At 44.2% G+C, this 14,095-nt stretch overlaps 1 protein-coding gene across 1 annotated transcript in view; it reads left to right on the top strand.

The window, feature by feature from the left end:
- Positions 1-13,074, top strand: part of LOC116946476 (uncharacterized) — a 151,280-nt gene extending 138,206 nt beyond the window's left edge. Inside the window, exons 60-64 of the mRNA XM_032961391.2 lie at positions 279-494; positions 2,177-2,243; positions 3,010-3,195; positions 3,800-3,877; positions 4,355-13,074. Of these exons, the coding sequence (XP_032817282.1) occupies positions 279-494; positions 2,177-2,243; positions 3,010-3,195; positions 3,800-3,877; positions 4,355-4,545 (738 nt within the window). The 3' untranslated portion in view covers positions 4,546-13,074. The remainder of the gene's footprint in view (positions 1-278; positions 495-2,176; positions 2,244-3,009; positions 3,196-3,799; positions 3,878-4,354) is intronic.
- Positions 13,075-14,095: the final 1,021 nt, after the last annotated feature.

Raw genomic sequence — 14,095 nt, 5'->3', positions numbered from 1 at the left:
ACCACCCCGGATGCCGTGGGATGACTCACAACATTGAAAATGCAATTGTATCCCTGTTGTTTTATTCAAACCCCATACATAATAAGAATGACGTGAGTCAAAAACCTTGCCCCCCCCCCCCCATCCACCCTCCTTCCACCAAAAGATAAGGACATGGATACATTGGTTCATTTTTACGGAATTGTACAAATGTTTTGTCGATTAAATCAAGTGTAAAAGCCACTCATTCGTTTAATCGGTTGCTCTCTGCGTTCCATATTGGGGGACTTCTCATCCAGGGGGAGCCCGGGATTCAGGGCGACCAGGGACTCCAGGGAGACAAGGGCCTACAGGGCGACCAGGGACTCCAGGGAGACAAGGGCCCATCCGGCCAGCCGGGGCCCCCAGGGGTGAAGGGCATCACCGGGCCGATGGGGCCGTACGGTATCCCCGGCGAGAGGGGCTCACCCGGCCTGCCGGGGTTGATGGGGCCCGTCGGGCCACATGGACCCAAGGTGAAGCTTCTTTGTTTCTTCACTCATTTTGAATATACGTGAAAATTGTTCTTATTTCATAATAACCCAGCCGGTAATCGATATCCATTTTTTTATTTGCATACATCACCCCCCTTCTCTGGCCTTCGCACCTGATTTCCTCACAAGTGAAGACATCACATTTATCCCTCTATTTAACACCGAAGCAGGAGGATTTCTCCAAAACTCTGGCTGTCCACCTGATGATGCTGGTTGTAATTACAGGCGAAACGTCACTGTACTCGAATTGTAAATGTTGTGGGTTTACTCTCCAACGCACCGGTGTGCTGAACTAGTAGAGAATTCGGATTTTTTGTTTTCGTGACAAACCTTGCTAATTGGCTGTGTCGGGTCGTGGCAGGTTTAACAACACGTTTATATTCACGCGATCGATTATGTATACTTTCATCGTATTGCTTCCTCCTCCTGCCGTTTTCCTTGTATGTTGGCGTGCGGTTTATGTGTGGTTTATGTGTGTGGCAGCCAGGTGCGGTTCCGACCACACCACCACCTTCCTGTACTGTGCCGACCTTAATAGGTGTTTGCCAACAGCATTTGCTTCGACGGCCTCTGTAGGCTATGTGGAGGATTTTGCCTCTTGTGGGTGTGGCTGTGGGGAGTGGTGGCAGGGTAGTTAGTAGTCATTTAAGTTCAATTCGTGGCCATGGCTAAAATCTGTGGCAAGTGACATCTGAACCGGTCCTGGGCCTAACCTTGGTCTACTCGAGTTTAAATGAGTACCCGGTACAGTGTGTGTGTGTGAATATCATCGCTCGGGAGACAAATGCAGCCGTGCATGATACTGGCCTATATATGTGTTCAAAGCACACTAACTTGGTCTCTCAGGCTTAACTGGATATCGTTGTCGTCTCAGCATGTCGGAGGAGAGCGGTGCCATATTGGTCTCTGCACCATCCTACAATCCCATAAACCCAAGTATATTTTCCAACCATACACAACGCCGGTGGAAACTGGTATTTAAACATGACCTGGGACTCTCCTAGATAGGCTCAACCTTAAAAACGCGAACCTGGTTTGGTGTGTCAACACCAACCTTTCCTTTTTCAGTACGACGTCACACATGCAACTCTAAAACTATCAACTAAACTATTTTTTTATTTTACCAGGTAAGGCCCACTGAGCTTTATAGCTCTTGTGGGCCTTACCTGGTAAAATATAGCTGTTTCAGAAGCGACCTGGCTATCACAAATGATAGCTCAACAAAGTGGCATATCATGTGAAAATGTATAGCCAAATAATCTAAGCGCACCTTGATTCTAAATTTGAAAGGAAAAACTGAATGACCCAGAAGAAAATCCACGGTTAGAACACGCAAACTCCAAATATACAGGTGTCAGGTTCGGGATCGAACCCACGACCTCCTGTATACCAGGCGAGGTAGTTAACATCTCACCTGAGACTGAGGTACAGGCAGATATGTGAAAAGATGAGATATGTGAACACCTGTATAAAATAACAGTTACACCACGCAAAAATGCAGCACTGCATTGGGCGTGTGTGGTTAATTGGTCTGGGCGGATGTGTGATGGTCTGATAACCAGCATTGTACTATTCCTCCAATATGAGCATTGCATGGCCAAGGCCATCGTTACGTGAATGTACTCACTGTCTCTGCCGTTTTTGTATATTTTATATTTCACCAGGGTGACGCTTTTCCCCTTGACGAGATGAAGCGTCTGATAAGAGAAGAGGTCACCAGGATATTAGAAGGTACACAGAGAAGTGGTGTAGAAGTTGTTTTACTGATTATTCTTGAATAGAATCTCGACGCCGTATCATCTTAGTTAATCGAATCACTGGGAGGGAGGGAATCATTGCATGCCTTCTGTGTGCTCTGATCTCTGTTTCTGGCTACTTCGTGAAAATCTGGCCTATGCTGCACAACTTGTGAATAAAAAAAACCCTTTAACAATCAACGAATGGACAGGAGCCTCCATCAAAAGTATTGCAACTGTGATGCTTGACCAGAGAAATAAAGGGCTGTTAATGTGATCAGCACTTTGAAGATTTTGTTGCATCTTCTTTGGCAGTGTTCTTGTAATAAATATGCACCGATTGAAATTTTTGCAAAGGCACCTGAAGAGGTGCATGCTTGTAATTACCCCGAGAAACCAAAAGGGGAAAACACACGCATCATACTGCAAACGCGAGTTGTAATGTTAGAAAAATGAAGTGGCCTTGGTCAGGACACGGTGCTAGATAAGATAACGGCCGGTGGTCGAGACTGACGATGGAGTGGCAGCCAAAGGAGGCAACCCACCCGAGAGGAACTGAGGTGATGGGATCAGCTCGTGTGCGCGAACGAGGTGGATTATCACGTGACCATGAGCAATGGCGACGTCTTGGAGAGGCCTTCTTCATCCTGCAGTCGTTAGATTAAACGTTATGCGTCCCTACACTTGATTGCCTGGCTTAATCTTGTATTCCTGTGCTATCGTGCGCTCGCGTGCTCTTGATGCTGCCACTGCTACTGCAGATCGACTCACGAGGGTGATGGCACACATCCAGTCGCCTGCAGCCATCGTCACATCCCCGGGGAGACCAGGGCCTCCTGGCCCACCGGGAAGGGATGGCACGCCCGGTCGACCTGGCATGCTTGGGGAACCAGGTCCACAGGGATCAATGGGGTCCCAGGGCCCTCCCGGCATACAGGGTCCTCAAGGTAGGTGTCGTCCCCACTATGTTGATCCGCAATGCTGATGTTACCAACGAGTCTTACTCTTCGACGTTTGCTTTCGGGCTGCACCTGGTGTTGTTTGGCACGATGTCTGACGTTTCGCTCCCCGTGCTTGGAGGAATTGAAGAAGTGCACTGCGAGTTCTTTTAGATTCTGAAGAAGCTGCCAGCACATGCACCAAACAACCCAATACAGGACCCCACTCGCCCCTCCCCCCACGATTCCATGAGGCCTTCATAAGTAAATAGCATTGTTAGTGGTTGTGATAGTACCAATATTTCAGATGCAATGTTAAGCAATAAATGACCATTTTCCGACAAATTCCACAACTATATGTCAGTGACATTGTAATTGCTGGAATTTTTTTGTTATAACAGTTCTATCATGACTTAATAACAATATCGAGGTTCTACAATATCACGATTAGTTCATTTATGTATCCTGGCTTAACATTGATATAACCCAGGTAGAAATGCCATCGTTGGCACGTAGTGTTTGACTTTTACCCCCTCCACAAACCTGGAAACAGCACTCTCGACCTACCCCCCCCCCCCCCCCCCGCGCGCGTGCTGTGTGCTGGCGATCACAGGCGATAGGGGCCCCAAGGGTCAACGAGGGGACCCTGGGATCGCGATCAAAGGGGAACGCGGAGTTCCAGGACAACCAGGTGCGATAGATACGATTTTACTCAGCCAGTCAATTGTGAATTTGTGTAAAATGTATATAATAATAATGATGATGATGAATAATGTACCTCCCTTTTTGTCAATCCGCTGCTGGATGAAGGCCTCCTTCCTTAAGCCGTGTCAGTCATGGGGGTTGTTTGACCATACGTCACGCTGGTCCGTGAGGGTTGGTGAAGAGGGGTGGCTCAAGACCAGTTCCCATGACCAGCGTGTTCAAGTAAAGTTAAAAAAATCCTCACGACTTAGAGAGCGTGGGAGGTATTCATTCAGCAATTGATTGACAAAAGGCTGTTAATAATGATACTAACAGAGATCACCAGAGTGCACCTTTTAGGGGTATAATGATGTATTGATTCAGAAAATTCGATTCTTAAGCTCACCATACATGCGATACATGCACAGATGATGTGTCCACAAATAGAAATGTATTTTTACACAATTACGCGCGTTCTCTGCAGGCACACCGGGCAACCCCGGGCAGGCCAATGACGGCAGCCCAGGCCCCCCAGGGCCTCCAGGCAGGTTCGGCATAGCGGGGATGCCAGGGCCACAGGGGCCTCCGGGCCGGGCCGGCCGCTGTGACCCGACGACGTGCCAGCAAGCGGCCCTGCTTGCGTACCGCGACCGTCGGGACACGGAAAGGCCTTGACGGGAGACGAGGAGACGAGATCTGCGGAGATGTTGGGCACGGCGGGGGGGGGGGGGGGGTGATGCGAAATCACGTAAGGGTTGCCCCCCTCTGATTATGACAGATGGAGGTGTTGTCATGGCCAAGGCCTTTCATGCCACCAAACCTCGCTAACCCTTTCTATTCTCTCGAGCAGATTCCGCGGCTGCTGCACAGTAGGCGTGCGACATCCGAGACGACCCGCCCTAACAGCATCCCACCCCTCCCGTCATCTGCTCTGAGGTCTTCCCCTTGGTTGCCAGACTCGTGGAAACCACTCCAATGCTTTCCACCTCTTAGGTACCAAAAAACAAACAGGACACATAATGGGAATAATAATATCTCTCAATACTGCAAGAGGGGAGACCTACCTGTAATTGTATTTTATCTTTGGTGGTGCATTATTATATTATTACGCAAATAACGTCATGGAAGGACTATGTGATTTTGGCAGGAGAGCTACCTCAATAAGAGCACGATCCTGGATAGACCAGGACAGGTGACAACCCTGGCGTTGCGGCCTAGCGGTGGAGGATGTTTACGATCCCATGCTGTGGCTGCTCTGCGCTCTGAATGATCGCCGCGTGAGGACACTTTACGTTCGGGCAAAAAAGTTGGCGACCGTTTGTTGCTTTCGCGTAAGACTGCAGGGATTTAGCGTTCGCAGTGACGGATAGGCGCAGGATGAGAATGCTTTACAGCCATCGTCGTTGATAATACGGCCATAAGGATAAAATTATTGCGAGACGTACCTTTCCCCATCGTACGTTGACGTTGAATCCAGTTGAGAACAGTCTTATGCCACCAGTGAAGAGACGCTTTATTGGTCAGAATTTGATCAATATATTGGCAACGTATAAATAATATCGGTTTAAGCCTGACAATTTTGACAGGTGCTGGAGGGTTAATTACGATAATTTTGGCTTAAAACTACCACTTGACCTCACCCAAAACAAAAAATGGATCATAAAATACCATATTCGCCTGATTTATAAGATTTTCCAAAAAGTAAGACGCACCCCAAAATTGTGCCCGGTGTAAATAAAGTTATACAAATCTGGTCATGCACGAACCTACTGGATTATAAGATGCACCCACGACTTTAGCTTTATAATACAGGGGGTAAAGGTGCGCCTTCTAATCTGGAGAGTAAGTTTGTACAAGATAACGTTACATTTTGGGCATCAACACTTTGTCAGGGCGCCACGGTGGCGAGATGTTAACTACCTCGCCTGGTATACAAGAGGTTGTGGGTTTGATCCCGACCCTGATGCCTGTATATTTGGAGTTTGCATGTTCTCTCTCCCCGCGGTCGTGTGGATTTCTCTCCGGATCCTCTGGTTTTTCCCTCGACATCTTTGTCGAGCTTTCATTTGTGGCAAGGTCGCTTCTGCAAACAATAGCTATATATGAAACAGAAAAATAGGACAGAAAGATGTGGCATAGTTGCAAATTCTGCCGCACTCTTATTTAATCTCCTTCTCTTCGTTAATTCACAATTACATGTTTATGTTCGTACGAGATGGCCTGTTATTGGTGGCCGTGGTAAAGCATTGTCAGCCTGGCGTACACTCACGCTGTGCATTGGTATCACTGGCAAATTTGAACGAGGGGGAGTTTCAGGCAGAGTAAATGACAAAATATATCAAATCTGATGACGATAATACGGTGTCCATTAATGTACCATTATTACGTGATTATACATAGACGGCAGTTCGAAATGCGTGGTTGAAATGTTGGAAGGCCCGCTCCTCCCATACCTAACATTTTAAAAACCTGAAATCTTGAATGATCAACAGCAGCGCATAAGATGCGTGTTCGAAACAATCAGAGCCGAGATGCTGGCAGATACCCAGCCAGGACTCAAAACTCAACGTGGTATTTGTCACCAAAGCCATAGTGGGCACATCGATGATTCACACCACCAAATACTTGTATGTGTGTGTGTAGTTTTATCGAGATTGATTCCCGCTCATGTCCAACAACGGTGACGAATATCTGACCTCCGCTAGGTCGACTCAGCCTTAAATGAGTACAAAGTTCGGTGTGCCGGCTTCAAAATGTTCTCGCGAAGAGCACTTGCCCCGACAATCTGTTAAAATACTATATGGAGTATATACACTTTGGTTCCTTTTCCGTAAAGTCACGTAGGTAGAAAAATAATGGGTCACGACGTTTCGATCGCAACACAAGCAGTCGTCATGAATCACAGCAAGAAAAAAACGTTGTGATCTATTTTTTTCTACCTACGTGACTTTACCGAAAGAACCAAAGAGTATGGATTTCCGCAGTCACGAAAGCTTCAAATCAAGATTATATGGAGTATCTTTGGCTTTATCTTGGTGGTTTTTTCAACTTAGCTCAAACTGCTGTCTTATTATAATTCCTTAACGATGTATGGTAATACCGATATGTACACCCTGTACGTTTATTTCTTAAACTAATTTCACCCTCACTGGCCCATGCGAGTGAAGGTGGGAGGGGGCGGGGTGGCAACCCGATTTCAATTTCAAAGGCTCCTGCAGCCCCCAGTTGCCCAGTGATGCCATTGTCGTTACCACTAGCTCTAGTGGCCACTCCTCGCAGGAGGCCGTGGGGGGGAAAAAAAACCCTTGCGTTGAACCTCTCCAAATCCCTCGTTAGGACCTCCTTATCGACACGGACGCGCAAGATGCAGCAGGATGCTCGCACGTGGATTCGCCGACACGAGGCAACCACGCAAATGAAAGGGGGTGGGGGGGGGGGGTGTAACAGAAACTAAAAAACGTGATAACCCACGCAATCTATTTTGTCTAGCAAGTCGGACTCTTGTTCCTAGTAAATGTGGATTAAGTGGATGAAAACAATGAATTGGTAAGTTCGTTGTGCGGCCATCTGTGGGGCGATGGTACGATAATAACTGTATCAAGTGGATCGTTAAAGTGCTCCAGTGAAGCAAGCAAGGGTTGTCTTTTTAAACGAATATATGGGTTATCCAGTTTTAGTTTCCCACCCCCCCCCCCCCCAGGACAATCATCAAATTACTTTTATTCTAAACAAAACGTTTCCTTTTTTTTACCATGAAACACATGACCGAAACTTTTTCAAATGTTAAAGCGCATTATCGAGGCCAGTTTTAATTAACTAAACTTTGATAAGTAAATAGCTTTAGTTGCGCTTTTGAAAAAAACGTTATTTTTTACACGAGTGGTTATCATAAAACTCCGTGCACTAAGGTTTATTTTCTGCGTACAAAAAACAATACCTACGCTGATACACTGTTTAATCTCTTAGTTATATTTTTTTGGACGGGGTGGTTGTACAATGACACGTCCAGCGTCATGGGATATTTGAATACTGCTGTACTGTTTAACCATCGCGTTTCAAATCACGGAAAACTAGAAATGGTTTCCAGTTGATATATTTTTTTGATTGTTTTCATTGCGCTCGCGATTTGCGGTGCAGTCCGGTAAAGTTTAAGTGCGATCCTTAAAGTACCTCAAATCCTGCCGGTCGGGATTTTTTTTTCCGGCCGCTCTTGTTTATTTACTGTTTTTGTTTTATATAACCTCATTTCGTGTCTTTTTTCTGCGCGCGCGTGTCAGCAAAAAAGATTATTATTCTCGAAGTTAACCAAAAGTGCCACCCCATCCAATGCACCAGTTTTGGGCTGTTTGTTTTTAGCAGTGTGTTGATTTGGATGTGATGGCACATTCCTAAAATCCAATGGGGGGGGGGGGCTGGCGGTGTGGGGGCATTTTCTGTTGTCTCTTTTCCAATATGATTCCGGTCGTTGTTGCTACTGGCATCACCGCATGAGACGAAGCAACCGTAAGGAACTCATGCTCAATCTCAACCTTGTAGTGCCCCGCTGCCGCACAGTGGTCGCTCACTCTCGAAGGGAACGACTTGAGAGACGCGAGGAAGAACCACAGACAAGCGGCAGTGCACCTGGCACCAAATCCCCTCCACCCCTGCTAACTTCTGCAGTCCTCTATATATAAAGGTGTTATTGGCCAATGAATCAGTGTTCACATTCTTGGAGACTCACTGAGGCCTACTTGCTCGCAGGTAGGCCTCAGCTAAAATGCTTTAAATGCTATCGGGTGTGCAGACGGTGCAACTGCACTGGGGTCCACTGGCAGGAGGAGGGCATCCAGGCACGATAATACATCTCTAATTGGCTGGAATTATCTCCGTAAGCGGGAATTGATTGGAAAAGAGACAGTACCTGGCAATAGAATGGCTGCGAGTTCATTGTTTTCTTTATTGTTGCATCAAAATTTTTTGTGTTTCTGCTAAATAGATCACATTTTCTGGCCAGCATAGTAATTTAATATTTTCAGTGGAGTGAGTCACCACTATCTTCGATTTAAAGGTGTTTGTAGTCATTGTTTATGATGTATATATATATTTTTAAACAATTTTCTAGCTATGGGGTTGTTTTATTTGTCATTTGTTGATTAACAGTCGTACATTTTTTCGAACAAAATATACTACATGAGAAGACTTCCTTTCAAAACACATGAAATAATCATACATTGTATCTCTTTGTCTCCACTCCTTGACGAAGGCCTTCCCTTGCTGTGACGGTTGTGGGAATTATTAACCATACTTCACCATGCTGGTCAGTGCGTGTTCGCGAGGTGGGTCAATCGCCAGCAACGTGAGTCTTGGCTGGAAACAGAACTCGGGTTTTCAGGTTCGTAGTGCTATGTGTGCAACAACTGCACCGCCGCTCCCCTTCGAAACCCAGATAAAGCAGACCGCACAGACATGTGACTTTAAGCATTCGGTAACATTGGGTAGACTCAAAACCACCTGCAGTGTTCCGTGTGAGGTCAGTGCGGGAGGTGGCATCTGTTGAGAAAGTATCACCTTTGGTGAGAGAGTAAGTCGTGAGTGATTCCCATCAGCCCTGATGCAAGCAAGGAAGTTGGGCCCTCTGTCTTTCCACCCCTCTTCATAGCCCAGAACCTGGGTGCCTCCGGCGCCCATGTGTGCAGTTGTGTGCAGTTGTGTACATATCCTTACTACTTTGGGTATTCCAGTTTAAAATAAATTAACAGATGACTCGTGCATCGATAGTATTGGGATGAGTTTTAAATATATTGTAAGTTTGCCATCAAGCTTGCATTTTGGAAAGCAGATTTTGTTTTACTGATTTTTGGTGGCATGTTGCACGTCCTCGATCTCTTTGTTTTTAGGGAGAACATCTTTTAATCTCTTAATATATCGGTACAACCACCACTGAATTCGGACCAACAGGGAGATGATGATCGCAGCTCAAGGTCAACATTTTTCGTGTGACATTTTAGGGATGCTCCTGATGTGTAATAGACGTACCGGAACTGCAATCAAGTAGATGTCACCAATTCTATTGGTCTCCTGGCGTGCCTGGCGTGATAGTTGAAATGCAAACACCACAGTCTACATGAGCAGCAGATCGCGTGTGGTGGCACAAAGTGTGGCCAGGCCAACAGTGGTGTGAGAAAATAATTGTAGCGCTGCACCATCATCTTGTTTGATTGTATCACAATACAGGTGATTTTTAGAATTACCTCACTGCTCTCCCACTCTCTTGTGATAAAGTTAACCCTGCCCTCCGTCACCTCCGGGACACACTGCTGAAAGACCACAGTGCAATGCGTACCAGTTAAATAATATTTTTCACTACATTTAAAGTATTTTTGTATTCTTGTCATATGTAAATAAGCGCTATTGACCAATTGCTTGCGGCAAAAGTGCGAGTTATTCTGGTTGTGCAATTGTCTTGGCCTTTGTCAGATAGCCTTATATAACATGATACTGTACCGCCTCTCCTGCGGTGTGTGTGTATATATCGAACATTAGTGGGGTGAGATATTTGTGAGATCCAATTTCGTAAAATGGTATTTGAATTACATTTCTTTATTTTTTTGATGTGTTGATATTACTTTCTGGCTGGATACTTTTATTTTCTTTATTTGTATACATTTTAAAGAGTTACACAGGGTACTTTTTTGTGATAAAGCAATTGGTGAGTTTAACTGTGCACTGTATGTTTTTACAGTGTTTGCTGTTCTGTATTTATGAACATGTGTTGTTGGAAGTGATTTTATTTGATGTGGTGCTACGAACACAAATATACTGCACACACATACAAACAATTTCCCACATAGCCATACATATGGCTGCTGCTGCTGCTGAAGCACACAAGGGGGTGGTGGAGTCACCACCACCGCTGGTTGCTCACCTGTATCTCTATAGTCCTGATGCACGTCGATGCGTATACAGCATAACTGTACCTATAATCACCGGCACCGCACACTTGGGATGGGTTGTTGATTTGAAAAAAAAATTGGATTCCACATTTTTTTTATTTTAAGGCAAATTTCAGATAATTTTTAATACAGGTATTTTCAGATGATTTACATATAATAATGTAACATGTCTTCGTGCTAACAGAAGTGACATCATCCCAACGCCACTTTTGGCAGAAGCAGGAAAGTTAGGTCATTTCCTGTGCCATCATTTCCCGTGGTGCCATGTTTCTTGAATTTATCGATCCAAAACCAATAAAAATTCAGATAATCCAAAATGTTGTGTCGAGGCCAGATGTTCGAATTGTTTTCACTTAATTACAAAAATCTGAAACATCCCTAGTACACACACACACACTTATAACTTTTAAAACATATTTGGAGCAGTTTCAGATTGCATTTCACTCCGAGCATATTAACTATTTGGTAGTTTTATTTAGCATGTTGATCTTACTGTTGTTGTTTTTTTATACATTCCTTTATTTTCATGATTCCTTGAAATCTCACGGTGTGTATCGTCATCTAGAATGTGGGTTGGTATACTCTGCTGGTTAAGGTTTTATAGTGGAATGTTTTACTGGCAATCAATTTAACCGAGTTAAGGTGTTTCTACCACACCTGCACGTGCACACATTGTACCATGTATGTATGTCAGCACATGCTTGTTAAGAATTGATATTTTCCAACACTTTATAATGTATTTGGCATTATGGTTTTTAAATAACGCAACCATTCGTTCCTGTTGTTTTAATTTGCATGCTCAATATTTTTAAAGTATTTTCGTGACAAAAAAATTAAGATGAAGCAATTTCACATCATCCATGGATTTTAAACTTTACCTAGTTCTAAATAAAGGTGATTATTTATTAAATTATTCATTGGTTGAACCATGAGTCACGATCCGTCTGATTATGCCCCTTATAATAGACCAGGTTCTTATAAATAGTATCACAAATTATATTTTAAGAGCTCAATTCACATATGGCCCAATTTTGGTTTACATTTTTTTTATTCCATTGCCAAAACTGGTGAAAATCAGTAAACGTAGTTTGTATCGGCCATTTAAGAATTCACATGAAATATCATTGAATACATGAGCCCAGTTGGTGCATGCCCCTTTTCTGGTTATATTTTTTTGGAAAATTGTGCCATTTGAACAAAATTGAAATCACCACCGTGATATGTTTCGACCGTTCTCACATGACAGACAGTTGCTGAAGAATGACCAACTCACGATGGTGGGTTAATATCTGGTTGAAGTTGTGTATTTTTATGGCCAGACTCTAATCCTGGCAAAACGATTTGCCCCATTTTGTGACGGTGGAAACGTGGTCACTGTTCGCCAACAATGTGAATCGAGCCCATTGGCTTTCCAACACATGACTGCACAATTAAACTTGTGAGAAGAAAAACACGCAATTATATCGCCAGTTATATAACCACACTAATTCTCATGAATGAATAAAAAGTGTAATTATTCATGGAGCATTACTTAAAGCTCAATTAACATTTAATAAAAAAAATATTAATTTGGACCTTTAATGGACCCTACCATGCGGTGTTTTACAATTGGTAACGAGCAGGTTATATTACATCAGGGGTGTCATGATTCATTAATCCGATTCTTACTCTCACCGTCCATGCATGCGTCGAATCACGCACGTAAGAATCGAAGATTGTCCTTTCATATACTGTACCTTCTATGTTCACGTGGATCCTGTTGCCATCAACTTGTAACAGAAAAAAAAATCCATTCTTGAATGGAAGTGATGGAAATCGTAACAATTCATTGTGTTGCAGAAGGATTTGTCATGATATACCTGCTGTGCCCATATCGCCTGCCGTATAGACAACACATCTTTCTTAATGAATTACATTCTGTCATATACCTTACGAGGAGACGGAGGTATAGGCGGATATTTTAACAGCTATAGAACATTATATTTACACTGTGCTGGGTGTGGGGCAGTTAACTGATCAGGGCAGACAGTCACGGTCGGATATGCGACATGCTGTATTTCATCAGCTGTTATAAAACGGTGCTTTGAAGAATCACGATCAATGTCTATTTTTTTGTTAATTGAAGACGAGGTACGTGATAATTATATGTTGCCGTCCATCGTGATTTTGAATGATTTAGAATTGTTTTGATACGTTCTGTACTTTCATGTTCCTAAATGTATTTTATTTAGCGAGAAATACTAAATAATAAAGTATACGAAGTAATGAACCGTGCAGTCCAGCCTGAGTGACTTCTTGACTTTGCTGATAATTCACAGCACGTGTTGTCCCAATTATAAACCACTCTAAAACCGCCGATACATCATTTCAAACTTGGAATCCAACGTGCTGCCTCTTTTGTAAATCCATTGTTGGACGAGGGCCTATTCAGGCCGTGCGGGTCGTAGGGGTTATTTCACCAAGTATAAACTCATAAATTAGCTGAAAGCATCTTAATATATATGGAGGATCGCCGAGCTTGGGCAATTGTTGGCACCAAATCCCCGCCTGGCTCCTGCCTTTCCAGCTCGTATTTGTGGTTCCTCAGCAATTGTGAGAGATGACATTTGCTTGAACCGACGACGCTTTATATATGTATAAAAACATTATTAAAAATACTTCACCATGCTGGTCAGCTTGGGTTGAAAGGTGGGGAGCATATACGCGGGAGCCTATAAGTAGAGTACAACAATGTATGTTGTTGCACTGCCCTTTACTGATCACCAATGATCAACCACGTAGACCAGCAAAAGCCTATACCAAACTCTTGTGATTTGGTGGCCACCTATTCAAGTATTATCCAGGCTCAAACTTGCTCCGCTTCCGATATCTGAAACCATTCGGCGCATTCGGGATGATTTGGTCATACAGATGCACCACACAAAATACCTGCACGAATATTGCCCCCGTATACCCCTTGAGGTGGTAATGGGATAGGTGTTGTTGGCGAGCACCTATTAAGGCAAGAGGTCGTTTATGTTTACACCGCACCAGGCTGAAGACACACGAATACACATTGTCTCATAGAGAAGCTCGCAAACACACACAACCATTTACAGCATAGACACAAAAAACAAAGATCCCCCGTATACCCTGTACATACTGTTGGGGCAAGTGCTGTTAGCGAGTAGCACCTATGAAGGCCAGCATGGCACATGAAGGGATGGGTGGCCAGCACCACGCCCGGCCGCCTTTGTCTCCTTAGTGGCAATGTAATGTAAATTATCCCACCAATCTTAATACACTCAACC

The sequence above is a fragment of the Petromyzon marinus genome, chromosome 27 (assembly GCF_048934315.1).
Source record: "Petromyzon marinus isolate PM22_M1 ecotype Great Lakes invasive population chromosome 27, UKy_Petmar_22M1.pri1.0, whole genome shotgun sequence".
In the NCBI taxonomy this organism is placed as follows: Eukaryota; Metazoa; Chordata; class Hyperoartia; order Petromyzontiformes; family Petromyzontidae; genus Petromyzon; species Petromyzon marinus.
The sequence above is the reverse complement of the archived record's forward strand: the minus strand, read 5'-3'. Positions and strand labels throughout refer to the sequence as shown.